This window comes from Trachypithecus francoisi, unplaced genomic scaffold (assembly GCF_009764315.1).
Source record: "Trachypithecus francoisi isolate TF-2019V2 unplaced genomic scaffold, Tfra_2.0 Lachesis_group15, whole genome shotgun sequence".
Taxonomy (NCBI): Eukaryota; Metazoa; Chordata; class Mammalia; order Primates; family Cercopithecidae; genus Trachypithecus; species Trachypithecus francoisi.
This window is the reverse complement of record NW_022681460.1, coordinates 103,511,489-103,537,928: the sequence shown is the minus strand read 5'-3', so window position 1 is coordinate 103,537,928 and position 26,440 is coordinate 103,511,489. Positions and strand designations below refer to the sequence as shown.

General features: G+C 48.5%; 1 protein-coding gene and 1 pseudogene across 1 annotated transcript in view; one reads left to right on the top strand and one right to left on the bottom strand.

Moving 5' to 3' along the window:
- Positions 1 to 26,440, bottom strand: part of LOC117097956 — a 154,894-nt gene that overhangs the window by 74,987 nt on the left and 53,467 nt on the right. The window contains exons 21-30 of the mRNA XM_033236518.1: positions 23,439 to 23,602; positions 21,310 to 21,469; positions 20,977 to 21,056; positions 12,477 to 12,663; positions 11,332 to 11,487; positions 10,836 to 10,969; positions 10,258 to 10,416; positions 8,716 to 8,896; positions 2,032 to 2,243; positions 345 to 533 (exon numbers count right to left, since the gene is read on the bottom strand). Of these exons, the coding sequence (XP_033092409.1) occupies positions 345 to 533; positions 2,032 to 2,243; positions 8,716 to 8,896; positions 10,258 to 10,416; positions 10,836 to 10,969; positions 11,332 to 11,487; positions 12,477 to 12,663; positions 20,977 to 21,056; positions 21,310 to 21,469; positions 23,439 to 23,602 (1,622 nt within the window). The remainder of the gene's footprint in view (positions 1 to 344; positions 534 to 2,031; positions 2,244 to 8,715; positions 8,897 to 10,257; positions 10,417 to 10,835; positions 10,970 to 11,331; positions 11,488 to 12,476; positions 12,664 to 20,976; positions 21,057 to 21,309; positions 21,470 to 23,438; positions 23,603 to 26,440) is intronic.
- LOC117098202 lies at positions 19,457 to 19,544 on the top strand (annotated as a pseudogene).

The window sequence follows — 26,440 nt, the reverse complement described above, 5'->3', positions numbered from 1 at the left end:
TATGCATGGTGGCATGGGTGGCATGTGCCTATAGTTCTAACTACTTGGGAGGCTGAGCGGGGAGGATCTTTTAAGCCCAGGCGTTCGAGGCTGCAATAAGCTATGACTGTATCACTGAACTCCAGCCTGGACAACAGAATGAGACTATCAAAAAATACGTAAGAAGAAAAGGAGGAAAAGGAAAAAGGAGAGAGAGAGAGAAAAATAGAGGCTCCAGGAGGCCCAAGGTCACGGGCCAAGCCAGCGGCACAAAATCCTTTTCCATCCCAAGCAGGGAGAGAGGCAGGAGACCCAGGTGAGGGATTTGGTGGTCTCTTGGCTGCACAGGCCTCTTGGGCTCTTACCCACTCCAAGTGCTTGTAGGCGGCTGTTAGGTTCAGCTTCTGCCGGGGGCCTTTCAACCAGCAGTTCAGGATCTTACGGTCCTGGCTGTTCTCAGCATGGATCTCACCCTGCACTGCTGTGTTCCAGGCTGACTCGACTTCGCTCCAGCTGTGGAAGAGGCTCTGTGCCAAGACTGTCACCGTGGAGACCTGCAATGAGGTGAGGAGGGGGACCAAGGCCTTTGCACACCCTATTTCCTCCCCCTGGGATACACTTTCATCTCTTTCCTGCTTGGTGAACTCCTATTCATCCGTCAAAACCCCTTCAATGTCATTTCTGTGAGGCCTAACCTGACTGGTGCAGGTAGGCTAGTTTTCCCTACACAGCCTTGAGACAAAAAGGAAAACTCCTCTCTGTCATCCCAACCCTCAGCAGGCGTAATTTCCTTCTCTCCTCTTCAGTTTGGGGAGGGAATCTGATCTCGCTGGGCCGCTATTACTAGTAGCCAGGGTGTCTGTACCCTGAAGGGCACATGCTGGTGGGTGTCCTTCTCTCCCTGCACCATCACCATTGTCTTCGGGAGTCCTGGGAAGAGCTGGGTGTGATCTGGCTCGTTTCAGAGCTGGGGAAGGTAGACCACTTGCAGCCACCACCCTGGCACAAGCCCTGCATGGGATGGTGCCCTGTTGGCTGCCATCCCTTGTTCATACAACTCGGGGGTCTCACAAGGAGAAGTGACAAGGACAAGACAGGGTTTGGACGTGGCTGAGCCTCCAACCCAATACCAGAACTTCGTAACACTTTGTCCCACGTCACTGACCCTCAGTTCCCCACCGCCAACTTCCCCACTTCCTACAACGGCACTTCCATCCCACCAGATGCTTTACCAAAACCTCAGAGCCATTTATTTCCTTTCTTTCACTCCCTCCCCACCGCCAATCCATCAGCAAATCTGGCATCTCCAGGATCTGGACACTTGCCGGCACCTCCACTGCCACCACCCTGGACCAGGCCGCCATGCCCTCTGGTTGGGTGAAGAGCAGGAGCCAGCTAGTCAACCGTACCTCGCTCTCCTGTCTTGGCACCCTCTGCTACACAGAGGCCTCCTTGTGGTTCCTAAGATTATCACCGCTCTGACTCTACCCTGCTGCCACCCAGCCCTGCCTCAGAGGGGACTGTGCTGCCCTTGGATGAGCCCAATCGAGCCCGGACCTTCCGCACATCCACGCATCACCCAGTGCAGGTAGACAGTCCATCTGCCAGGCTCCCAGCCCTGCAGATGATACTAATGGGTTTTCTTCCAAACCTGTTCTTGCTTCTGCACCAAACGCGTGCAGAAAAGCAACTTCATGACAGTCAGTAGTTGGCATGAAACCGACTCATGTCCTAGAAGTTTTCACTCTGTTTTATGGACAAAAGCTGAATGTCTACCTATTTCCAAAGTCCCGTTCGACTTGCTTTCCTATTTTATATTTCCTTCCCCTTCAGCTACTAAGCAGGGATATGAGAAATCTTCTTTTCTTAGGTCTAATTTTTCTACGTCACTTAGGAACTAACTCTGATAGTTGTAGGCACTGGGAGGGCCCAACTTCACACATGTGTGAGCTGCTATCTGCCCACAGGCCTCCGATTTTATCCGCCTCTGCACCAGAAAAAGGTCTCCGTGGCAGGTGACCACGCATGTGCTGGGGGCTGAGCAATGCTCACCCGGAGGTAGGTGGTAGCTGGGGTGTAGACCTGGATCTTGCCTTCCCTGTTGGGGCCCTGACTCCTGCAGGCCACACTGACCACCAGGTCCTTCAGGGTCCAGGCCTTGCCCAGTGTTAGCTCCAGGACAGCCTGGAACACAGCTCGGTGTGGCCAGTATAGCCGGTGAGCTGCAGAGACCATCAGCCATGGAGTATCCAGGTTCAAGTCTCCTGCAAGGGAAAAAGGAGAATCTGGTACACGGGGAAGAGGAAGCTTCTAGCAGGAAGCAAGAGGTCCCCAGAGTCTCATCATAGCCGCAATGGACTAATCTCAAAACTGGGAGTAACTAGGCACAAGGGAACTTTCAGAGTCTCATCACATCCGCAATGGACTAATCTCAAAACTGGGAGTAACTAGGCACGAGGGAACTTCCAGAGTCTCATCACAGCCGCAATGGACTAATCTCAAAACTGGGTGTAACTAGGCACGAGGGAACTTCCAGAGTCTCATCACAGCCGCAATGGACTAATCTCAAAACTGGGAGTAACTAGGCACGAGGGAACTTTCTAGGACATTGGTGATGTTGTGACTTAGGACAGGTGTTTGGACCACCCAGGTGTATACGCCTGTCAAAACTCATCCAATCGTACTGTCATTTATGCATTTCACTCTGCTTCATGAAACACATACTGAAACGTTTAGGGGTGAAATGTATCCGTCTACAACTTACTTTGAACTGCACAGAAAAAATAAGAGGGCTGGATATGTGGAGAGAGAGGTGATGAGGCAAGTGGGGTCAACTGTCAATAGCAGAACTTAGTATGAGAGGACGCTGGTGATGACCATACCATTCACCCAACTTGTCTGAATGTTTGCAGTTTTTTCATAGTAAAACATTGGAAGGTTGGGCGCAGTGGCTCATGCCTGTAATCCCAGCACTTTGGGAGGCCAAGGTGGGAGGATCACTTGAGTCTAGGAGTTTGAGTCCAGTTTGGGCAACAAAGTGAGACCCCATCTCTACAAAAAATACAAAAATTAGCCAGGCACGGTAGTGCTCACCTATATCACAGCTACTTGGGAGGCTCAGGTGGAGGCTGCAAGTGGCTGTGATGGTGCCAATGCACTCCAGCCTGGGCAACAGAGGGAGACCATGTCTCCAAAAAAAAAAAAAAAAAAAAAAGAACACAGGTAGAAATGCTGAGGGCTGTGAAGAAAAACAATACAGAAGGAATTTGATAAAAACTGGGTAGGTCAGCAAAAACTTCTAGGAGGACATTACCATTTACCTGATACCTAAATGAAAGACAAGCAGTAGTTAATCAAAGGGGCAGGCAACCCACCCCTGCTGGACACAGGAGATTTACTGTCTGGGGAAACTGAGGCAGACAGGCTCAGATGCAGGGGCAAAGACACAGTAAGGGGAGGCAGGAGCTGCTGAGTTGAGAACAGGGAGACGCTGAAGAGTGGGCAGCCTGGTTCCTGCTCAGTTGCTCCCTTCTCATGGGAAACGGGAAGATGGCACCACAGAAGAACAGAAGGAAGGCATGGATCCCTGGAGAGCCAGGTCCCTACCCAATTGCTTGATTGACAGGGAAGCCCACCAGTCCGCACATGCGCCCACCTATACATAGCGCCTCTTTCCAAACAAGTTTTGAGTCTCCAATTTGTTTTCTATTTCATTCATGTTCTTTCATGGTGATAAAGATCTTATTTCACTTTATAGATCACAGTTGCGACCTGGCAAACTCGGGCCCTCCAGAACATATGTCTGGTTGCTCAGCTTTTGTTGTTGTTGTTATTGTTGTTATTTTGCTTTTGAGGTCATGGTCATTCATTTATTTCTCATTACATTGGGCTGGACCAAGGGTCATGTGCCAGTGTATAGATTATGTTATTCTGTTGCTTTCAGACAGAATTGGGATCCAGGTTCTAATTGTCTTCCAAGTTCAAGACCTGGATCAGAACCAGAAGAGAGCAGCTACTGCTGCAGGAGGCTAGGGGCTGCTGGAGGAAAGGCAGGAAACAGACCTAGAGCTGACCACACACAGGGTTCATGATCAAGGGCGCCCCCTCTGGGTACTACAGGATCCTGCACACAGCCTGTGGATTGGGGAGCCCACAGCGGCCCCTCAAAGTGAATGGGGATGGCACAGGCCTGGGTTTGGAACTCTGGAGCTGGAAGGACAACTGCATCTGCCCAGGCAGGACTTGAAAACATTTAGTCCTTCCATCTGCATCCCAAAATCCTGTGTAGAGCCCTTCCATGAGGACAGGGCCAGGGCTGGCTCCTGGGTCTCTGGGTGGCCTCATGGGTCATCTGGTAAAAGTTCTGCAAACTTGTCACCATCTGGGGACATTCCTGCCAGTTCTCCATGCCCTTCCGTGTGAGACACTGGGCAACTGCTTTAGGTCATTCATGATTCTTCTTCCTCAGCTCTTCAAATTCAGGAGATTTCTAATCTTTTAGAAAACTCTAGATCTAGGCCGGGCGTGGTGGCTCAAGCCTGTAATCCCAGCACTTTGGGAGGCCGAGACGGGTGGATCACGAGGTCAGGAGATCGAGACCATCCTGGCTAACACGGTGAAACCCCGTCTCTACTAAAAAATACAAAAAACTAGCCGGGCGAGATGGCGGGCGCCTGTAGACCCAGCTACTCGGGAGGCTGAGGCAGGAGAATGGCGTAAACCCGGGAGGCGGAGCTTGCAGTGAGCCGAGATTGCGCCACTGCACTCCAGACTGGGCGACAGAGCGAGACCCCGTCTCAAAAAAAAAAAAAAAAAAAAAAAGAAAACTCTAGATCTCCAGTTACTCCAAAGGTGAATTAACTGGTCTGATGATTTTTCTGGTTTCTCAGTTTCTTTTTCCTTCCTTACTTCCTGAGGGCTTCTAGTCATTTTAGTCAGATGTCTCACTGTCTCCACTTCTATTCCTGAGTTTTCTCCTGGGATCCTTGTGATGGGCAGTCTTAGGGCCTAACCCTGGGATGGCAGAGAACTAGCGCTCACTCTGTCCTAATGCGATCCAGGAGAGTCAAGAGGCGCCCAAGTGTGGAAATGTGTTCTCTCCTCCTCGTTTCGGCAGGTCTCTTACTCTAAGTTTTATAAAAGGATTTTAAGGAGAATAGATTTTGTTAGACAAACTTTTAAATCTCTGCTCCAGAATATGAGATCCCTAACTTTGCTAAACTGCTGGTTTTAATTAAGTCCTCAGGCAGCTTCTGAGTACACTCAAAACATAATTACCCTGTTTGAAAACAGGGTAACCAATATTTTGAGCAGCCGACTCAAACATAAACACATATCCAAGGCTGGCTTAGCCTTTGGGGGAAAGCCTCCAACAGGAAATACAGAAATAAAAAGAAAAAAGAAACTCGGAAGAAACAGATAAAACTCCCCAAAATTCTGTAACTTATACTCTAAGAGAAGACAATTGCATTCATGGAACAGGATGATTTAAGAAAGGAACAAAAAAACAGAGCTCTTGAAAATATAAGATAATCCAAAATAAAAATGCCAGTAGAAGGGCTGGCATATGAAGTCGAGGAAATCGGCACTTAAATAGAACAAAAGTACAAAGAAATAGAACAAAAGAGAAACAAGGAGGCCGTGTGCAGTGCTCACACCTCTAATCCTAGCACTTTGGGAGTCACAGGCAGGAGGGTCACTTGAGCGCAGGCGTTTGAGACCTGCCTGGACAAAATACTGAGACCCCCTTCTCCAAAAAAAACAAAAAGAAAAAAGACAAAAAGAAAAACAACTTTGCAAAGAGAAACAGAGAAAACATTAGAAGCTCAGTTTTCTGAGGACCGACATCTAACCAACAGGAATTTCACAACAAAGAAAGGAAATTCTCAAGGAAACTGTAAGAGAAAATTACCCAGACCAAAATGACACGATTCCAAACTGAAACGCCCTATGCTAAGAACCCAGTACAACAGAGAAACACAGGTCCATACTAAGGTACCTCGTAATGAGATTTACCACCACCAGGACTAAGACGAGCTCCTAAAAGCTTCTCAGACAGTGAGAAAAGGGTCACATACAAAAGATGCTAAATCAGAAAAAGCATGAGATCTCCCAATGAATTCACAACAATGGAGCAATGCCTTCAAAATCCCAAGAGAAAATTATTTCCAACCTAAAATTCTCCACTCAAACTCCCCCAGTATTATCAACATTTAGGGTCTCAAAATGTTTGTATTCTGTTATGGATTGTGTTCCCCCAAAAGATTAACTGAAATCTTAATCCCCAATACTTCCCAATGTGACCTTAACTGAAAATGAGGTCATTGCAGATATCATTAAGTCAAGATGAGATCACAATAGAACAGGACAGGCCCTTAAGCCAATAGAACTGATGTCTCTATTAGAAAAGAAAAATCTGGACACAGACACACACACACAGGAGAATGCCACGTGACAAAAGAGGCAGACATTAGAGAGGATGCGGTTGTAAGCCAAGGAACAGCAAGCTTCAACATCCATCACCAAATGCTTGGAAAAGGCAAGGGAGGGTTCTCGCCAGAGCCTAAGAGGGAACATGGCCCTGGGGGCTCCTTGACTCAAACTTATGGCCTTCAGAACTGTGAAATAACAAATTTCTGTTGTTTTAAGCTGCCCGGTTTAGTAATTAGTTACAGAAACCCTTGGGAATGAATACACCTCCCATCTATGCTTTCTCTGGAAGCTACTGAAAGATGTCTTCCATCAGAACAAAGGAATAAACCAAGAGAGATGACACAGGTTTAAGAAAAAGGGATTGTGACCCAGAGGAGAAGTGAAAAGAAATCCAGGTTGATGGAAAAGGGAGGCTACAGAACCACAACTGTGCAACTGGTCTACTTTGGAGCAAGATACAGGCTCCAGGAAGAGGGTCCCCAAGAAAAATATCAGAATTATTTGAAGTCAATGAACAATCTGATGTGTCTGACCACCTGGAAAAAAGTTTTGCAATGCTGCTGAAATTCTGTAATTAGTAGGCAAAAATTATAGAAAACTAATCAAATAGAAAAATAAAGGCAATTACAAACTCCTGAAAAAAACAGTCACCAAGATAGTACACCATATATCTAAGCTATGTAAGACATTTATAGTTATAATTCTGTAAGCATCAGATGTTAACAAAATGTAATTCTTTTAAGAAAATAGGGAGAAATACGTATTTGAAAGGGGCACCAATCTAAGAGTTAAATTCTTATCCTCTCTAGTAAGAAACCTATGGAGAATGACCAAAGCTGAACATTCAAGAAGTAACAGCATGATTATATTATTTTAAAAGATGGAGAATATAAACAGAAAAATTGGCTGAAAGAATTTAGAGTGCTTGCTGTTTTAAGCAAGACTTGGGGTAGGGGCCAGCCACAGCAGCTCACACCTGCAATACCAGCACTTTGGGAGGCAGAAGAAGGTAGATCCTTTGAGCTCAGGAGTTCAAGACCAGCCTGGCCAAAATAGTGAAACCCCATCTCTACTAAAAATACAAAAGTTAGCCAGGTGTGGTAGCACACACCTGTAATACCAGCTACTCGGGAGGGTGAGACAAGAGAATAGCTTGAGTCTTGGATGCAGAGGTTGCAGTGAGCCAAGATCATGCCACTGCACTGCAGCCTGGGTGAGAGAGTAAGACTGTCTCAAAAAAACAAAAATAAAAAAAACACAAGGTAGGCAGGTGTGACACTGAGGATATATTTCTTTTATAAACTTTAATCAATTTTTAGAAAACGTAGTTCAAGTCTATACAAGAACAAAGAGCATAATACAATGAGCCCCCATGGGACCCAGCTTTGACAATGAGCAACTCACAGTCAAATTCACTTTTAAACAAGTTATCACTTCAATAAAAATAAAAATTGAAAAAAATAATTCATGGATAAACTATGGTGAATTCTTTTTTTTTTGGAGTTGGAGTTTCACTCTTGTTGCCCAGGCTGGAGTGCAATGGTGTGATCTCCGCTCACTGCAACCTCTGCCTCCCAGGTCCAAGTGATCCTCCTGCCTCAGCCTCCTGAGTAGCTGGGATTACAGCTGCCTGACACCACACATGGCTAACTTTTGTATTTTTGGTAGAGATAGGGTTTCACCATGTTGGCCAAGCTGATCTCGAACTCCTGACCTCAAGTAATCCACCCCCCGCCAGCCTCGCAAAGTACTGGGATTACAGGCATGAGCCACCATACCCAGCCAGTGGATCCATTTTCCATTTTTTAAAAGTGAGAGACAGTGTTTTCCAGACACAAAGATGCACAAATGCAAAGGCCCTGGAGCGTGTCTGGGGAGCAAAAAAAGGCCTCTGAGCCTGCAGGATAGTGAGCAATGGGAAGAGTGTGGTGGGACAAGGCTGGAGAAGGAGGCAGGGACCTGACACTTGACTGGCAAAGGTAAGAAGTTAGGATATAATTATAAGCATGATGGGACTCTTTCAAGATAAGGGTTTTTGTGTGTTTGTTTCTAAAATTAAGACAGGTTCCCACTATGTTGCGCAGGCTGATCTCAGACTCCTGGCCTCCAGAAGTCCTCCCGCCTCGGCCTCCCACAGTGCTGGGATGACAGGTGTGAACCACTGTGCCTGGCCCAGTTTGAGTCTTGAGTTAGCCTAGCCAATAAAAGGAAAAGGTGTTCCAGGAAGGAGGCATAGCTTGAACAAAGGCCTAGAAGTCAGAAATCTGAGCTGCTAGCCAAGGAGGCCCCACAGCCAACACTCACCTTCCCACTTCCACAGGGTGGCCCGAGATGTGTCCTTCCACTGCCCGCCTGCCACAAACAGCGGCCGCCCATTGTACTGCACCTTCAGGTGACTGCTTCTCTCCACATAGGGCAGGCGGAGGCTCAAGTGGTGCAGCTGCACACGGCAATCCACCTGCCTCTCAGGCACCTGCAGCACAAACTGGAGAATGCCCACCCCCCCAAGATGCCAATGGGATCATGCCATCCCTGGCCTAGAATGTGCCCAGGAAATCGAGGCAGCAGTGAGCCAAGATTGCACCACTGCACTCCACACGAGCAACAGGAGTGGAACCCAGTCCGAAAAACAGAAAACAAGGAGCTTTGGTAAGGATGTGGAGAAATCTGAATTCTCAAATGCTGATGGTGGGAAGGTAAAATACTGCAGCTACTGTGGAAAACAGTGCGGCAGTTTTTCAAAAAATTAAAGATCGAATTACCATATGACCCCAGCAATGACACTTCCAGGTGTATATACAAAAGAACTGAAAGCAATTGAAACAACTGAAAGCATCAGTTCATAACAGCATTTATTCACAATAGCCGAAAGATGGAAGCAACCCGTATGTCCATCAACGGATGAATGGATAAATAAAATGCTGTCTATACAGGCAATGGAGTATTCAGCCTTAAAAAGGAAGGAAATTTGACACATGCTACCATATGGATGAAACTTGAAGACATGCTAAGTAAGCCAGTCAAAAAAAGGGCAGGAAAGGCGTGGTGACTCACACCTGCAATCCCAGCACTTTGGGAGGCTGAGGTGGGTGGATCACCTGAGGTCAGGAGTTCGAGACCAGCCTGGCCAACATGGAGAAACCCCGTCTCTACTAAAAATACAAAACAATTAGCCAGACATGGTGGCAGGCACCTGTAATCCCAGCTACTCGGGAGGCTGAGGCTGGAGAATCGCTTGAGCCCAGGAGGAGGAGGTTGCAGTGAGCCAGGATTGTGCCACTGTACTCCAGCCTGGGTGGCAGAACAAGACTCAGTCTCCAAATAAATAAATAAATAAAATAAAATAAATAACACAAATAGTAAATTTTACATGACATATATTTAACCACAATTAAAATCAAAGTTAATATTTAAAAGACCATTTGCAGGACTGGATCCAAAAAGGGAAAAAAAATTCTAAACCAATTTTTAAATAAACATACGAGGTTAAATAGTGCTGTTTAAGAACCACCACCTGTTCAGCTGCTGAACACACCATCATTCCTAACTCAGCAAAAGACCCCACTCTCAGGGAAAAGCTAAAAGCGAACCCCTCTTTCCAAAACGCATTTTTACAGGTGGAAATCTGTGTTTCCCAAGCCCTCCTGCCAGTCCTTGGCACTCTGAGAAGCATTTCTCACCCCTGGGGACATGGGGCTGGAGGTACAAAACGGAAAGTCACCAAGGCTGAGTTTCAGTTGGCTGCATCCTTGCAGCCAGGGCCAGAGGGCAATGCGGGGGTTCCCCAGCTCCCACCATCCATGCTGGACTCATGGGGCACGGCTCTGCTGCAGTGGCCGGGCTCACCTCCATGAAGTGATTGCTCAGGGCGGGCCCTGAGTCATTCTTGAAGGTCTGGCTGACACGGAGATGCCTCTTGTTGCTGTTCTTGTCCCAGTGCTTCCCGTAGCTCACCTCCAGCTGTGAGTGCAGGTGGCCCGAGTCCTCCTCGTGCCAGAGCTGGACCTGGGACACACGTGGGTGGTGAACTACCCATGGAGGCCCTGCCCACCCAGTCCCTGGGCCTCCTCACAGCCACCCACTCCAGCTTGGTTTTCAGAAGAGACGGTTCTGTAGGAAGCACTATTTTGGTTTGTTTTTAATTTATTATTTATTTATTTTAGAAACAAGATCTCAGTCTCCCACCCAGGCTGGAGTACAGTGGCGCCATCTTGGCTCACTGCAACCTCTGCCTCCTGGGCTGAAGCATTCCTGGACGAACAGATGTAAGACTGAGGCTGAAGTTCCAGCCCCAGATCCATTCCCATATGGCTATGTGATTGTGAGCAAGTCCATCTCTTCGGAGAAGAGCTCAGGGTACTCAAATCACCACTTGCCTGACTCTGGTGCTCTCTCTGGATGTCGCACCTGGCCTGGGCACCCACCTTGTGGCTGAAGGCTGGGATCTGTGTGCAGTGGAGCTCATGGCCCAGCTCCAGCCTGTAGGCGCCATTCGAGCTGCTCTCTGCCTGCAGCTTCTGGCTGGTGCTACACTCGTGTGCCGGCTGCTTCGCCTGACCTGTGCGGATTGACCCAGAGACCCCTGCCCTCCTCTGCCAGGCAGCCCTCCACCAAGGCTCCAAGAGGAGGAGGGCCTGGCCCAGCCTGGCCTCAGCCACACCCCCATGCTCTAGTCCACCTGTCACTCCGTTAGAACCTGACGATGGGGAGGTCTTAAGAGATGAATGAACGTCCCCTTAAGAGACACACCTTTTTTTTTTTTTTAATGGGCAGGTACTCAGTCCTACTCAGAGCCAACAGAATGACTAATGGAAAATCCCGTGGTGACAGCATATCTTAGCTAACAGAGCCACAACCCTAGGAAACAGAGCAGGCCCTGTCGCCTCCACCTGCTCCGCAGCCAGGCACGCAGCGCCTTACCCAGGAGGCTGTACTGGATCCTCAGGGAGTTGGTCCAGAGCCGGTCCCATTGCTGCAGCAGGCCAATGGCATGCAGCCCCACCAGCCCTGGCACGAAGAGCTCGGCACTCACGGTGGCCACCCACCGTCCATCCTCTTCCTTCCTCTCCAGCAGTGCTGCAGGGACAGAGAGCAGGCAGATGAGAGGACCAGCCCCCCGGGACCAATACCCCCACCTCCAGGCAAAGAGGGGACTCGGGAATCACCGAGGGGCCTTGGCGTTGGGGGCTCCTTGAAGAGCCAACACATGTGTGCCCTGCACAACAGACCACAGACAGGCCTGATGACGGCTTACTGCAGCCTTGACCTCCCAGGCTCAATCGATCCTCCCACCTCAGCCTCCCGAGTAGCTGGAACGACAGATGTGTGCCACCACACTTGGCTAATTTTCGTATTTTTTGTGGAAGCGGGGGTCTCACTATGTTGCCCAGGCTGGTCTTGAACTCCTGGGCTCAAGGAATCCTCTCTGCCTTAGCTTCCCAAAGTGCTGGGATTACAGGCATGAGACACTGCGCCTGGCCCAAAAATAAAGTAGAAAAAAACAAAATCGAACAAGACAGGAGAGAAAAGAAATAACAGTGCATGGTGGGTGTCGCGTCAATTTCACCTTTGGAAGCTTCTGAGACACAGAAGCTCAGCCAGAACACACAGGTGAAACTGAGCCAGCTGTTATGACTCCCAAATGCCCACATCAGAGGGTCGACAGCCACTGCTCCAAATACCCCCAGCTCCAGCTCCTGTCCTTACCTTGGAATCTTCCGCAACACCCATGAGAGGCACACCCAGACGCCACCACCCCAGCTCCAGCACCAGGGCCAGCACCTGCTCCGTCTTAAATGCCCAGTGTATTTTAGGTCAAAATGTTACATGTGTTTCTTATCATGGATCAGAATAAAGACACTCCAAAAGCTGCTATTTTAAGGTTTGTGGATGCAGTTGGAGGTTGGGGGAGATACTGGGGGCTCACACGGAGCCTGAATCTGCCCTTAGATGGGATGTTGATATTAAGAGAGGCGGGGGTGATGAGGAGCATAAGGAGGCACTTAGGCCACCACACCTTAGCCTGGCCACAGAGCAGAGGGCGCAGAAAGGGTCTCATCTCCTACCTGTCACGTGGGCCTGGTCACTCAGTGGATGGCTCAGCGATGCGGAGAAGGCCAGCTTGCTGCCCGCCTGCCGTGTGACGTTCCCGGCAAAGACGATGGGGCTGCCCCCCGTCACCAATTTCACCTCCAGCTGTGCCTGGAACCATTCGGCCTCACCACCCACGGCTGGCCGCAGGTCACTCCAGCCCTGAAAAGGCTTCAGTGTCACCTGGGAAGACAGGCTTGACCAGCAGGCCCAGCCCTGACCACACGAGCTGGGACCAGACAGGGCAGGAGACAAGCCATCTAACAGCCTTCTACACCGATCCTTCCCCAGTTTTTGTTTTTCTTTGAGACGGAGTCTCACTTTGTGTCCCAGGCTGGAGCACCTTGGTGGGATCCTGGCTCACTGCAACCTCCACCTCCCAGGTTCAAGCGATTCTCCTGCCTCAGCCTCCCGAGTAGCTGGGATTACAAGCACGAGCCACCACACCCGGCAAATTTTTTAATTTTTAGTAGAGACGGTGTTTCACTATGTTGGTGAGGCTGGTCCCAAGCTCCTGAGCACAAGTGATCCACCCGTCCTGGCCTTCCAAAGTGCTGGGATTACATGCATGAACCACTGTGCCCAGCGCTTCCCCAATTTTTTAAACTCTGGATTTCTCAAAATTAGAAATCTGTGTTACAAACTTAGACATAAATACAAGTGACTCGTCTTCTCTCCTTGACATCCCCCTTTCAATCCATCAGGAACTGGAATCCACTGTCCCTATGGAACGGGTCTAGAATCAACTACTTCTGCCACCTCTGCTGCCTCACCAGCTGGAGCCCCGGTCATCTGCCTGTCTCACTGCAACGTCCTCCTGGCTCTCCCGGCTCCCATCCCGCCGCTGGCAACTGATCTCCACATGGCAAACAGACACGTCAAATGATGGCACACTAGCCTTTCTTGCGGTACAATCCCAAGTCCTTGCGAAAGCCAGCGAGGCCAGAACTTTCTCTTTTGGTCAGTGGTGCAGACCTGGCCATGGGAAGACACTGGCAGATGGACCATGGGGACAGCTCACTACACACTCCACGGCCGCACAGAGAAGATTCTCCGGAAAAGCCATGGGCGACTGCAAATATAATCTTTCATGGCCCTGCCAACCTGCAGTCCCCCAACCCCACACCCCTCTGATGGCCACCAGCTGGTCAGTTTACCCAAAACACGTCAAAGCAACACTCGCTATTACCAGACTGCCACTACTTAACGCTCTTTCCCTGCTCCCCACAAATGTGTGTGTATGAATGTGTGTGGATGTGTGTATACAGGGCTGTGTACAGACGTGTATGTATAGACATGTGGGTGCACCCAGGTGTACCTACGAATGTGTTTGTACATGGATGTGTATGTAGATGTGTACGGACATGCATGTGTATGAACGTATATACACGGATATGTAAAGAGATATATATGGATGTATATATATGAATGTATGCATACAGATATGTCTATATGTGGACTGTGTGAATACGGATGTGTATACGGACATGTGAACAGATATGGATATATGGATGTGTGTGTAGATATGCATACAGATATGTGTGTATCTATATGGATGTGTATATATGAACGTATATCCAGATGTGTCTACATGTGGATGTTCGTGTGTGTGAATATGGACGTGTACGGACACGTATGTGTATGGATGTGTGTAAAGAGGTGTATATATAAATGCATGTATATGAATGCGTACAGATATGTCCACATATGGATTGTGTGAATACGGATGTATATGGACATGTGTGGATGGACATGTGAACAGGTATGTATATATATGGATGTGTGTATATCAATGTGCATACAGATATGCCTACATTTGGATGTATATATGCAATGTCATCCTGACTCTCCCAGCTCCCATCCTGCCACTAGCAACTGATCTCCACATGCCAACCAGACATGTCGAATGATGGTACACTAGCCTTTCTTATGGTACAATCCAAAGTCCTTGCGAAGGCCACTGAGGCCAGAACTTTCTCTGTTGGATGTGCACACAGATGTACGAATGGGTTTGTACATGGATGTGTCTGCATGTAGACGTGTGTACGGACATGTGTATGTATGAACATATCTATGTGTAAAGTGGATATATGGATGTGTTTATACGAATGTATGCACATATGTCTACATGTGGATTGTGTGAATACAGATATGTGAATACGTTGGATGTGAATGTGGACGTATGTGAATATGGATGTGAATATGGCCTTTGTATAGACATGTGTACAGATATGTATATATGGATGTGTGTATATCAATGTGCATACAGATATGCCTACATTTGGATGTATACATGCAATGTCATCCTGACTCTCCCAGCTCCCATCCTGCCACTAGCAACTGATCTCCACATGCCAACCAGACATGTCGAATGATGGTACACTAGCCTTTCTTATGGTACAATCCAAAGTCCTTGCGAAGGCCACTGAGGCCAGAACTTTCTCTGTTGGATGTGCACACAGATGTACGAATGGGTTTGTACATGGATGTGTCTGCATGTAGACGTGTGTACGGACATGTGTATGTATGAACATATCTATGTGTAAAGTGGATATATGGATGTGTTTATACGAATGTATGCACATATGTCTACATGTGGATTGTGTGAATACAGATATGTGAATACGTTGGATGTGAATGTGGACGTATGTGAATATGGATGTGAATATGGCCTTTGTATAGACATGTGTACAGATATGTATATATATGGATGTGTGTATATATGAATGTATATACAGATGTGTCTACGTGGATGTTCATGTGTGTAAACATGGGCGCGTGTATGGACATGTATGTGTATAAACATGTGTATGGGTATGTTACATGTGTATGGATGTACATGCGTGCATACACTACTACAGAGACACACCCTTCTCCTTCTCTTTTTACAGAAGCAGATGCTGGCTCTCCACTCTGCTCCCAGCTTTTCCTGCTGGCAGGCATATTCTAGCGATGGCTTTCTCCAGCCTGGACCAGAGGCTGTGTGGTGCTCGTCACTGCTTCCTCAAGGTGCACGTGAACAGGGTGAACACAGAATTTCTCACCCAAACCAGAACACTTCGCAGTTAAAGAGAACACTAGTTGTAAATGTGTCAGGTCAGCAGGCGTAACCTGGGGGTCTCCAGGCAACCCAGGACCTAATCCCTGCACGCTAGCGGGAGGGGGCACGGAACAGAACACTCTTCCCTAAACCAATCTTAAATCCCATAAGCTTTTTTTTTTTTTTTTTGAGACAGAGTCTCGCTGTCACCCAGGCTGGAGTACAGTGGCCGGATCTCAGCTCACTGCAAGCTCCGCCTCCCGGGTTCACGCCATTCTCCTGCCTCAGCCTCCCGAGTAGCTGGGACTACAGGCGCCGGCCACCACGCCCAGCTAGTTTTTGTATTTTTTAGTAGAGACGGGGTTTCACGGTGTTAGCCAGGATGGTCTCGATCTCCTGACCTCGTGATCCGCCCGTCTTGGCCTCCCAAAGTGCTGGGATTACAGGCTTGAGCCACCGCGCCCGGCCAATCCCATAAGCTTTGAGACAAGTTGAACCCAACCTCTGGCACTTTGTATTCATGAGCTCATCTGCCTCAGTTTCTTCATCTTGTATGGGGTTACAGAGAGGACTTGAAGGGGGGACCTCATATCTGCTGAAACAGCCTCCAGGAAGTTCTGGAATTCCAGAGCTCCAGCTGTTACCGTAATTGTGATGAGTCTGGGGCAGGTGGAACTAGAATTTCTCCAAAGACAAACATTTCCAGGCTGCAGACAGCTCTACAGGGACTAGCAGGAAGGTCCGCGAGGAGGTAGAGACAATTTGTGCTTGTACATTTAACAAACAACTAGAAGTTCGAGGGCCCCTGGTAATTCTGGAAATGAGGCATAAGTCTCAGCCATCAGGCAGGTGAGGCTTTAGGAGGAGGACAGCTCTCCCCTGACCTAGATCTTCCCCCAACCCAGGCTGACGGCACAGCTAGAAGTAGAGAATGTATTTTTGCAGCAAGAGATCCATCTCCAGCTTCAGATACTCCACTACAGGCCAGACACTGGAAACTGAGGCAGAATCAGGAGATCCACTGCCAAAGGTACCCAGCAATCATGCCTGGTGGGATTAAGTCTAAAACTGCTATTTGTACCGTGGCTCTAGTGCAGTGGCACAATCTTGACTTACTGGAACCTCCACCTTCCAGATTCAAGCAATTCTCCTGCCTCAGCCTCCCAAGAAGCTGGGACTACAGGCGTGCGCCACCATGACCAGCTAATTTTTGTATTTTTAGTAGAGATAGGGTTTCACCATCTTGGCCAGGCTGCTCCCAAATTCCTGACCTCAAGTGATCCTCCCACCTCAGCCTCCCAACATTTGTACACTTTTTGAAATCACAGATCTGCTTGAAAAGGAGATGGAAGTTTTAAACCTTCTCTGCAAGATGGAGGGCAGACACAAAACTTCAACAGAATGACAGGGGCTTCAAGTGACTAAGTTTTGACCAGGTACCCTTGGGTAAGAACCCTAGGAAAGCACCTACTAAGATGAAAACAAGCCTAGACAACATAGTAAGATCTCATCTTCACAAAAAAAAAAAGAGAAAGAAAGAAAGAAGAAAAGAAAAGAAAAGAAAAAGAAAAATAGAAGTGCATGGTGGCACAGGCCGTAGTCCCAGCTACTTGGGAGACTGAGGCAGGAGGATCGCTTGAGCCCAGGGATTTGAGGCTGCAGTGATCTAGGATCATGCCACTGCACAGTAGAAAATCTTATAAAAGAAAGAGAAGGCCGGGGGTGGGCAGAGAGGGAAAAGAGAAACAGGCAAAGAGACAGGGAGAAGACATGGGGGAAAGTATGGGAAAGAGGTGGGAAGAGAAAGGGAATAGACGGAGGGAAAGAGAGGGAGAGAAAAGAAAGGAAGGAAAGAAAAGAGAAAAAACATATAAACCTTGTGGCCAGGGAATTCCATTGTTAAGGATTTACCCTGCAGAGAAAATGGTGTTCACGGCAGAATATTTGTAAGAGTGGAAACCTGGCAAAAACTCAAGAGCCCTTCATTATTAAACTAGCTGAACAAATTCCATTCCACGGACTATTACACAGTCATTCGTGCTACACAGGAGGCACTTATTTTCTTTAAAGTGGATGTATTAACTCCATGTGCTGACTGTGTACATAGATCATCTCAGAAACGAATCACCAGTAAAACCCTAACAGTGGTTGGCTTTCAGGAGGGGCGGGAGAGAAGTTTTAAGGCTACACTAGCACTAACCAATAGAACTTTCTGCAATGAGGGCAATGTTTCAGGGCGGCATGAAGCTTTGGAGTGTCTGAAATGTGGCCCACGCAGCCAAAGAGCCAAATCTTTAATTTTCTTTAATTTTAATTCATTTAGGTTTTTTTTCTTTTGAGATTGTCTCGCTCTGTTGCCCAGGCTGGAGTGAACTGGCCTGATCTTGGTTCACTGCAACCTCCGTGCCCCCACCCCCACAGGTTCAAGCAATTCTCCTGCCTCAGCTTCCCAAGTAGCTGGGATTACAGGAGCCCACCACCACACCTGGCTACTTTTTGTATTTTTGGTAGAGATGGGGTTTCGCCAAGTTGGTCAGGCTGGTCTCAAACTCCTGACCTCAGGTGAGCCATCTCCCTCGGCCTCCCAAAGTGCTGGGATTATAGGCATGAGTCACCGCACCCCACCTCACTTAGATTTCAATAAACATGTGTGCCACTGGGTACCATATGGGAGAGCCAGTTCTATACCCTTTCATAGCTTTTGAACTTTGAATCATTTAAATGCATTGCCTATTTAATTATAGAATGTAATAGTATTTAGATTGAATTAATCTAAATGAAATCTACAATAGAATTTAAATTGTATCAGTGCGTGCTGGTCTAAAAAGACTGCCACGGTGTATGTACATATATGTGTATTGTGTGTGTATGTACATATACATGTACAAGCGCGCACACATGCACATATACATATTTTTTTTGAGACAGAGTCTCGCTCTGCCACCCAGACTGGAGTACAGTAGTACAAAATCATCTCACTGCAACCTCTGCCTCCTGGGTTCAAGTGATGCTCCTGTCTCCGCCTCCTGAGTGGCTGGGATTACAGGCGCCCACCACCACACCCAGCTAATTTTTTGTATTTTCAATAGAGATGGGGTTTCACCATGTTGGCCAGGCTGGTCTTGAACTCTTGGCCTCAAATGATCCATCCGCCTTGGCCTCCCCAAGTGTTGGGATTACAGGCATGAGCCATGGCGCCCAGCTGCCAAGGTATATTTCTGAGTTAAAAAAAAAAAAAAAGGCGGGCGCGGTGGCTCAAGCCTGTAATCCCAGCACTTTGGGAGGCCGAGACGGGCGGATCACGAGGTCAGGAGATCGAGACCATCCTGACTAACACAGTGAAACCCCGTCTCTACTAAAAAATACAAAAAACTAGCCGGGCGAGGTGGTGGGCGCCTGTAGTCCCAGCTACTCAGGAGGCTGAGGCAGGAGAATGGCGTAAACCCGGGAGGCGGAGCTTGCAGTGAGCTGAGATCCGGCCACTGCACTCCAGCCTGGGCGACAGAGCGAGACTCTGTCTCAAAAAAAAAAAAAATAAAAAATAAAAAATAAAAAAAAAATAAAAAAAAGTCCTTACAGGTTTAAAGAAAGAAAAAAACTGGGAAACTGGGAGTGGAGGCTCACGCCCGTAATCCTAGCACTTTGGGAGGCCAAGGTGGGCAGACTGTGTGAGCCCAAGAGTTTGAGACCAGCCTGGGCAACATAGTTAGACTCCGTTTTTATAAAAATATAAAAAAATAGCCAAGCACGGGGGCACATGCCTGTAGTCCCAGGTACTCGGGAGGTTGAGGTGGGAGGATCCCTGGAGCCCAGGAGGTCCAGCCTGCAGTGAGCCATGTTTGCACCTCTGCACTCCAGCCTGAGTGACAGAGCAAGACCCTGCCTCAAAAAAAGAAAATAAAAATAAAAAAACAAAACCTAAGCATGAAAATTGGGTTTTCATGCTATTGTACAATGTATGCCTCCCTCAAACTTGTTACATCATCACATCACCCACCTGATATGAAAAAGAAAAAATAAAACCCGGAAACCCAAACTAAAAATATTTGCAAATCTATAGTGTTACGGGTTGCACTGTGTCTCCCTGCAACATGCTGAAGCCCTACGCCACAGTGTCTGTGAATGTGACCTCATTTGGAAATAGGGTCTTCACACATGATTAAGCTAAGCTGAGGTGATGAGGGTGAACCCTAATCCCGTGTGCCTGATGTCCCTATAAAAAGGAGATATGTGGACATCAGACACCTACAAAGGGAAGATTATGTGAAGAAAGAGACAGAAGACCATCTCCAAGCCAAGGAGCTCTGGAGGTTTCTAGAATCCAGGAGCGAGACCTGGGACAGATCCTCCTTGACAGCCTTCACAGTGGGGGGGAAAACAAAAACAAAAACCTCCATTTCAGACTCCTGGCCTCCAGAGCTGTGAGAATAAATTCCTGTAGCTGAAGCCACACAGTTAGCGTACTTTGTTACGGCAGCTCTGGGAAATGAATACAGATTTCTCGGGACGTGCATCAATACTTCTGCAGGAAATTTGGGATGCGGAATGCTTTAACTTACAATTTATACCTTTCTCTATTCTGAATTCTCTTTTTGAGAGACAGGGTCTTACTTTGTCGCCCAAGCTGGAGTGTAGTGGCACAAGCATGGCTCACTGCAGCCTCAACCTTCTGGGCTCCAGCGGTCCTCTTACCTCAGCCTCCTGAGTAGTTGAGACTACAAGCACACGCCACTGTGCCTGGCTAACCTTTTAAAATGTTTTGTAGACACCGGATCTTGCTATGTTGCCCAGGTTTATCTCGAACTCCTAGCCTCAAGTGATCCTCCCACCTTAGCCTCCTAACTTTCTGTAATTACAGGTATAAGCCATTGTACCTGGCTTTTATTTTTATTTATTTATTTATTTTGAGACAGAGTCTCGCACTGTCTCCCAGGCTGGAATGCAATGGCATGATCTCAGCTCACTGAAACCTCCGCCTCCTGAGTTCAAGTGATTCTCCTGCCTCAGTCTCCCAAGTAGCTCGGATTACAGGAACCCACCACCACACCCGGCTCATTTTTGTATTTTTATCAGAGGTGAGGTTTCACCATTTGGCCAGGCTGGTCTCGAACTGCTGACTTCAAGTAATCCACCCACTTTGACCTCCCAAAATGCTGGGATTACAGGCGTGACCCACTGCATCCCACCTGATTTCTTAAAAGCATGTTTTTGTGTTATTAATATCCATTTTTAACATCAATGACGGTGGAATTTGAGCCCACTTTTTTCTTCTTTATACATTTCTGGGTAACAGAACTAACACTTGTTAACTGGCAGGTACAAAGGGAAGATCCCAGAGGTGGTGACAATAGTTAACAGGGCTCTGTCACCCGGGCAGGAAATCCCTGGGGAGGTGGCAGGTGCAGACGCACGTGGGCCAAGGGTGTGGAGCAAACCTTGATGTAGTAGACATCCCTGTCATTCAGTACCAACTCCAAGTGACCCACGTGGGCACTCCCAAGAGCCTCCATCTTTCCTGGGGGTACAAAACGAGAGTTTAGAGACAAGTGTTCAACATCTGGATCTGGCCCCTCCATTGCCCTGGGAGGACCGCCTGCCCATTTTTTCATCTCTGACCCTAAGGTGCAGCACCTGTAAAATGGGGCTGGATTTAGTGCTGCCCTCAGGAGGTCACAGACAAACCTATGAGCCAGCTCACTGTAGGGGCCCAGCCCTGGGTGTGGCACCGAGTCAGGGGCGCAATGAGCAGGGAGGGACGTTGACATTACCATCCAGCTCGATTTTCTTCTTGGGATGGAGAAGCTTGAGCCGGAACTTGCTCTGGGGCAAGCTGTAGCTGACGTCCACCCCGACATCCCTTGGCACTTCTGACCCCGGCGTGCCCATGAAGATGTGGGCTGTGGCTTCTTGAGGGAACCAGCTGTCCTTCTAGAAACAGCAGAGTCCTCAAGATTGACAGCCTCCACCTCCACCCTTCAAACATTTGCACTGTTGTCCTCACAATTCCCCCATCAGGAGTTTCTCGGGCTTGAAAATCGCCTGCAGAAGTGTAAAGCTCTGCAGCACAGCCCAGCTCCACGCCCACAGGGTCACAATTTATTCAGCAAATGGCCAAGGAGAAGCAGCTGCAGGGCACACCCCTGGCATCCTGCACAAACCCCTCCCATCATTTTTTGTTTTGAGACCGAGTCCCACCCTGTTGCCCAGGCTGGAGTGCCGGGGCATGATCTTGGCTCACTGCAACCTCTGCCTCCCAGGTTCAAGTGATTTTCTTGCCTCAGCCTCCTGTGCAGCTGAGATTACAGGTATGCGCCAACAAGCCTGGCTAATGTTTTTGTTTTGTTATTTTTAGTAGAGACGGGGTTTCACCATGTTGGCCAGGCTGGTTTTGAACTCCTGACCTCAAGTGGTCCACCTGCCTTGGCCTCCCAAAGTGCTGGGATTACAGGCATGAGCCACCGCACCCGGCCTCTCCCATCCTTTTAACCAGCTTTGTGTCCTTGTCCCTCAGCTTCTGCAAGCTCTGCACTTCCTGGCTGTCACCTGAGGGCTCCAGAACATTGCCCTCCAGCACTGCAGCCAAAACTCCCAGCACCCTAGCCCAGAAAGGAACACACTGTGCAAGTGCCTCTCGCTCCGGGGCTCCCCGTGGGGCCAGGCTGAGGCTGCAACTTCACCTGAAACTGCACCCCTCTCAGCATCTTCCCCCAGCCTGCCCTAATTTCTCCGCTCTTACTGGGTCCCCCAGAGCCTTTTCTTAATAAATCACTTGTACCCCAGTCCAAGGGCTTGGGTCTCTTTTCGGGAAAGTGCAGCCTCAGCCACAGGCACCGTCCTGAAATCCCACGGCAGTGTACATTTGTTCAACACCAACAGGGACGTGCTGCTGAGTGGAAGATGACTGAGCATGAGACATGCAGAGTCCCCGACCGCATGGAGCCTGCGTCCTAGAGAGGCACAGGACCACCAGACACAAGAATGGTGAGACAGCAACCTCCGGTGTGTGTGCTGGCAAAGTCAGTGGTTTAGGGGCCCTGACTGGGGCACTGGTCTAGACAGGGGGGCCTGGGAAGGCAGCCTCTGAGGGGTCCCACTGAAGGACACTTGAAAGGAGCCACGGAGGGAGTTAGGTGGATGTGCCGGGGAAGAGTGTTCCCGGCAGAGGAAACACTCAGTGCAGTGGTCCTGGGGCAGGCATGTGCATGGCCTTGAAAAAGGGGCCAGTGTGTCTTCAGGGCAGTGAGTCTGGAAGAGAGTCAGGGAAGGAGGTCAGCAGGGGCGGGACAACCAAGGGCCTGTGGGTCTTACTCTAAGGGTAATAGGAGCCATAGCGGGGCAGTCCATGCAGAGGAGGCACACGATCCAGCTAGGATTTCAGAGGGCCCATCTGGCTGCTGGTTAAGATGGTAAGGAGACCAGAGCAGGAGCTGGGGGATCAGACAGGAGGCCGCCGAGTGCCTCCTCTGGACCAGATGCTGATGACACAGGGTTAAGTAAAACAAACCCTGAATCTGCTCCCAGGAACTGAGTCACCAGTAGGGAAGACAGGCATTAACTAACTAGCTTCCCTGAGAAACAGAAGTGATCAAAAGGGAAGAAACGTGGATGTCTTAAGGCGAGTCACAAAAGAATATGATGTGCTCTGGGGTAACCAAGGCAGGCTTCCTTGAGGAACTGACCTCTGAAATGAGATCTGAAGACTGATTCAGAGTTAATGCGTCATACAGCCCCAGACAGAGAATCAGTATGTGCAAGGGTCCAGAAGAAACCTACAGCAAGAGCAGCACAGCCCAACCGCGCCACAGAGGAGCCCCACATCCTTTTGGGTGAGCCCAGTGCTGACCTAAGGAGACCCACAACATGGCTGAGAAAGACAGTGCTGTTCCCTAGGGCCCACCTGAGGCTGCAGGGTATAGGCAGCTTCCAGCAGATACTGTCGGAGCCCCGGGTCCCGCTTCTGCAGCGTCACGGCCGCGAACACAGGCAATGAGAGCAGGTAGGGCTGGCCAGGCACCGGCCAGGTCACTTCAGTGCACAGCCGCCAGCCCCAGGTGTACAACACTGCAGAGAGAGGTAAGCAGGCACCACTGGTCAGTGGACGCCCAGAGGGCTCTGGGCATCGGTGCCCACGGCTGCCACATCAGCAAAGAAAGCACTTCTCTGATTTCCTCTGAAGAAAGGCACCATGTAGACAGGAATCCTGTGAGGCAGTGCTGTGTAGACCAGGGTTTCTCCACCTCAGCACTACTGACATTTGGGGTCAGATTATCTTATGTGGGGGGCTGTCTTGTGCATTATAAGATGTTTTGCTGCATCCTGGGTCCCTGTCCACTAGATGCCAGTAACCCCTACCAACAATCAAATATTTCTGCACATATTACCAAATATCTCCTGCGGGGTCAAAACTGCCCCAGCTGAGAACCCCTCGTAGACTTTTTTTTTTTTTTTCAGACAGTGTCTCGCTCTGTCACCCAGGCTGGAGTGCAGTTGCACAATCTCAGCTCACTGCAACCTCTGCCTCCCAGGTTCAAGTGATTCTCCTGCCCCAGCCTCCTGAGTAGCTATATCCTAGAGAGGAGGCACAGGACCACCACACACAAGAACGGGTAAGACGGCAGCCGCCAGTGAGTGTGCTGGCAAAGTCAATGGGTGAGGGGCCCTGATGGGGGCGCTTGTCTGGACAGGGGGGCCCGGGAAGGTGGCCTCTGAGGGGTCCCATTGAAGGACACTTGAAAGGATCTAAGGGAGGGAGTTAGGTGAATGCCCCAGGGAAGAGTGTTACTGGCAGGGGAAACACCCAGTGCAAAGGCCCTGGGGCAGGCATTAGTGTGGCCTTGAAAAAGCGGCCAGTGTGTCTTCAGGGCAGCGAGTCTGGAAGAGAATCAGGGAGGGAGGCCAGCAGGGGTGGGACTGCCAAGGGATGATTACAGGCAGGCGCCATCATGCCTGGCTAACTTTTGTATTTTTAGTAAAGATGGGGTTTCACCATGTTGGCCAAGCTGGTCTTGAACTCCTGACCTCAGGTGATCTGCCTGCCTTGGCCTCCCAAAACGCTGGGATTACAGGCGTGAGCTACCGCGCCTGGTTACTGGTATACTTTTTAAAAAGAATGTCAGGCAATACTGTGTAGAACACAGGCTCTGGAGCAAGAATGCCTGGTTCAAATTCTAGCTCAGCCACTTCCCAGCTGTGTGACCTTAGACAAATTACTTAACCTCTCTGGGTCTCAAAGTTTCTTTTTCATTATTATTATTGCTATTACCCCCTTGACTCACTGTAAGGGCATCAGTGTTTCTCATCTTATACTGCTAATGATAATAGTTCCTGTCTCATGGCATAGCTGTGAGGATTAACAGGTCAGTAAGTGTTGAGAACAGCACCGGGCCTACAGTAATGTCTTTTGTAGTAACTCTTACCCCAATTATAAAAATGTACTTGTTGGCTGGATGTGGCCACTCATGCCTGTAATCCCAGCACTTTGGGAGGCCAAGGTGGGCAGATCACCTGAGGTCAAGAGTTCGAGACCAGCCTGCAACACAGTGAAACCCCATCTCTACTAAAAGTAAAAAAAATTAGTTGGTCATGGTGGCAGGCACCTGTAATCTCAACTACTCAGGAGAATCACTTGAACCCAGGAAGCAGAGGTTACAGAGAGCCAAGATTGTGCCACTGCACTCCTGTCTGAGCAACAGAGCAACACACTGTGTCAAAAAAAAAAAAAAAAAAGTACTTGTTGCAGAAGTTAGAAAAATTAGAAAGATTTAAAAAATTTTTCTGTATATGTTCTGTATTGTAAATGAGTTTATTTACAATTCTAAAAAGTTAAATGCAAAAAAGGAAAATTATCAAGCAAAATTTGTATCTCTTCATTAAAAAGAGCTCTCCCTAACCTTACTCACATATATGTATACACATATGTAGACACATATGTATATACATATATACACACATATACATATGTACATAATATTGCAAGATATGCTATTATTTAGCACATTTACTTCCTGTCTTTTTACCCACTTGAGATCATATTCAGTGTTGCTGCCTTACACTTGGTATTATTATTAAAGAAGTTTCTCATTAAAACAGCTCACTCATAATGGAGTTTAAAAGTTTGGGAAGCCAAAGCAGGCGGATCACCTGAGGTCAGGAGTTTGACACCAGCCTGGCCAATGTGGTGAAATCCCGTCTCTACTAAAAATACAAAAATTAGCCAGGCGTGCTGACATGCACCTGTAATCCCAGCTACTTGGGAGGCTGAGGCAGGAGAATCACTTGAACCTGGGAGGCAGGGGTTGCAGTGAGCTGAGATTACATCATTGCACTTCAGCCTGGGCGACGAGAGTGAAACTCTGTCTCAAAAAAACAAAAAGAAGTTATGTAGTATGTCAGTAACTTACCAACCCAGGAGCCAGCAAACATTCTTGGTAAAGGGCCAGATTGTTTAGTCAGTTACCTAGCTAGCTAGCTAGAGGCAGAACCCTCCTTAGTCACCCTGGCTTGAGTGCAGTGGCATCAACACAGCTCACTGTTGCCTCAACCTCCTGGGCTCAAGTGATCTTCCTGTCATCCTTCCAAGTAGCTGCGACTACTGGTGCATGCCACCATGCCTGGCTAATTTGTTAATTTTTATAGAGACAAGGCCTCACTATGTTACCCAGGCTAGTCTTTAACTCCTGGACTCAAGGAATCCTCTCACCTCGGCCTCCCAAAATGCAGGGATTACAGGCATGAGCTAGCTATCCGCCGGCCAGATAGTCAACATTTTATACTTTGGGGTCATACAGTCTAGCTTGCAACTACTCAGTTCTGCTGTTGTGGGACAAAGCTATATGTTATATGCAAATGAAGGGGGTGTGGCTGTGTTCCCATACAACTTTCTTTCTGGACACTGAAATT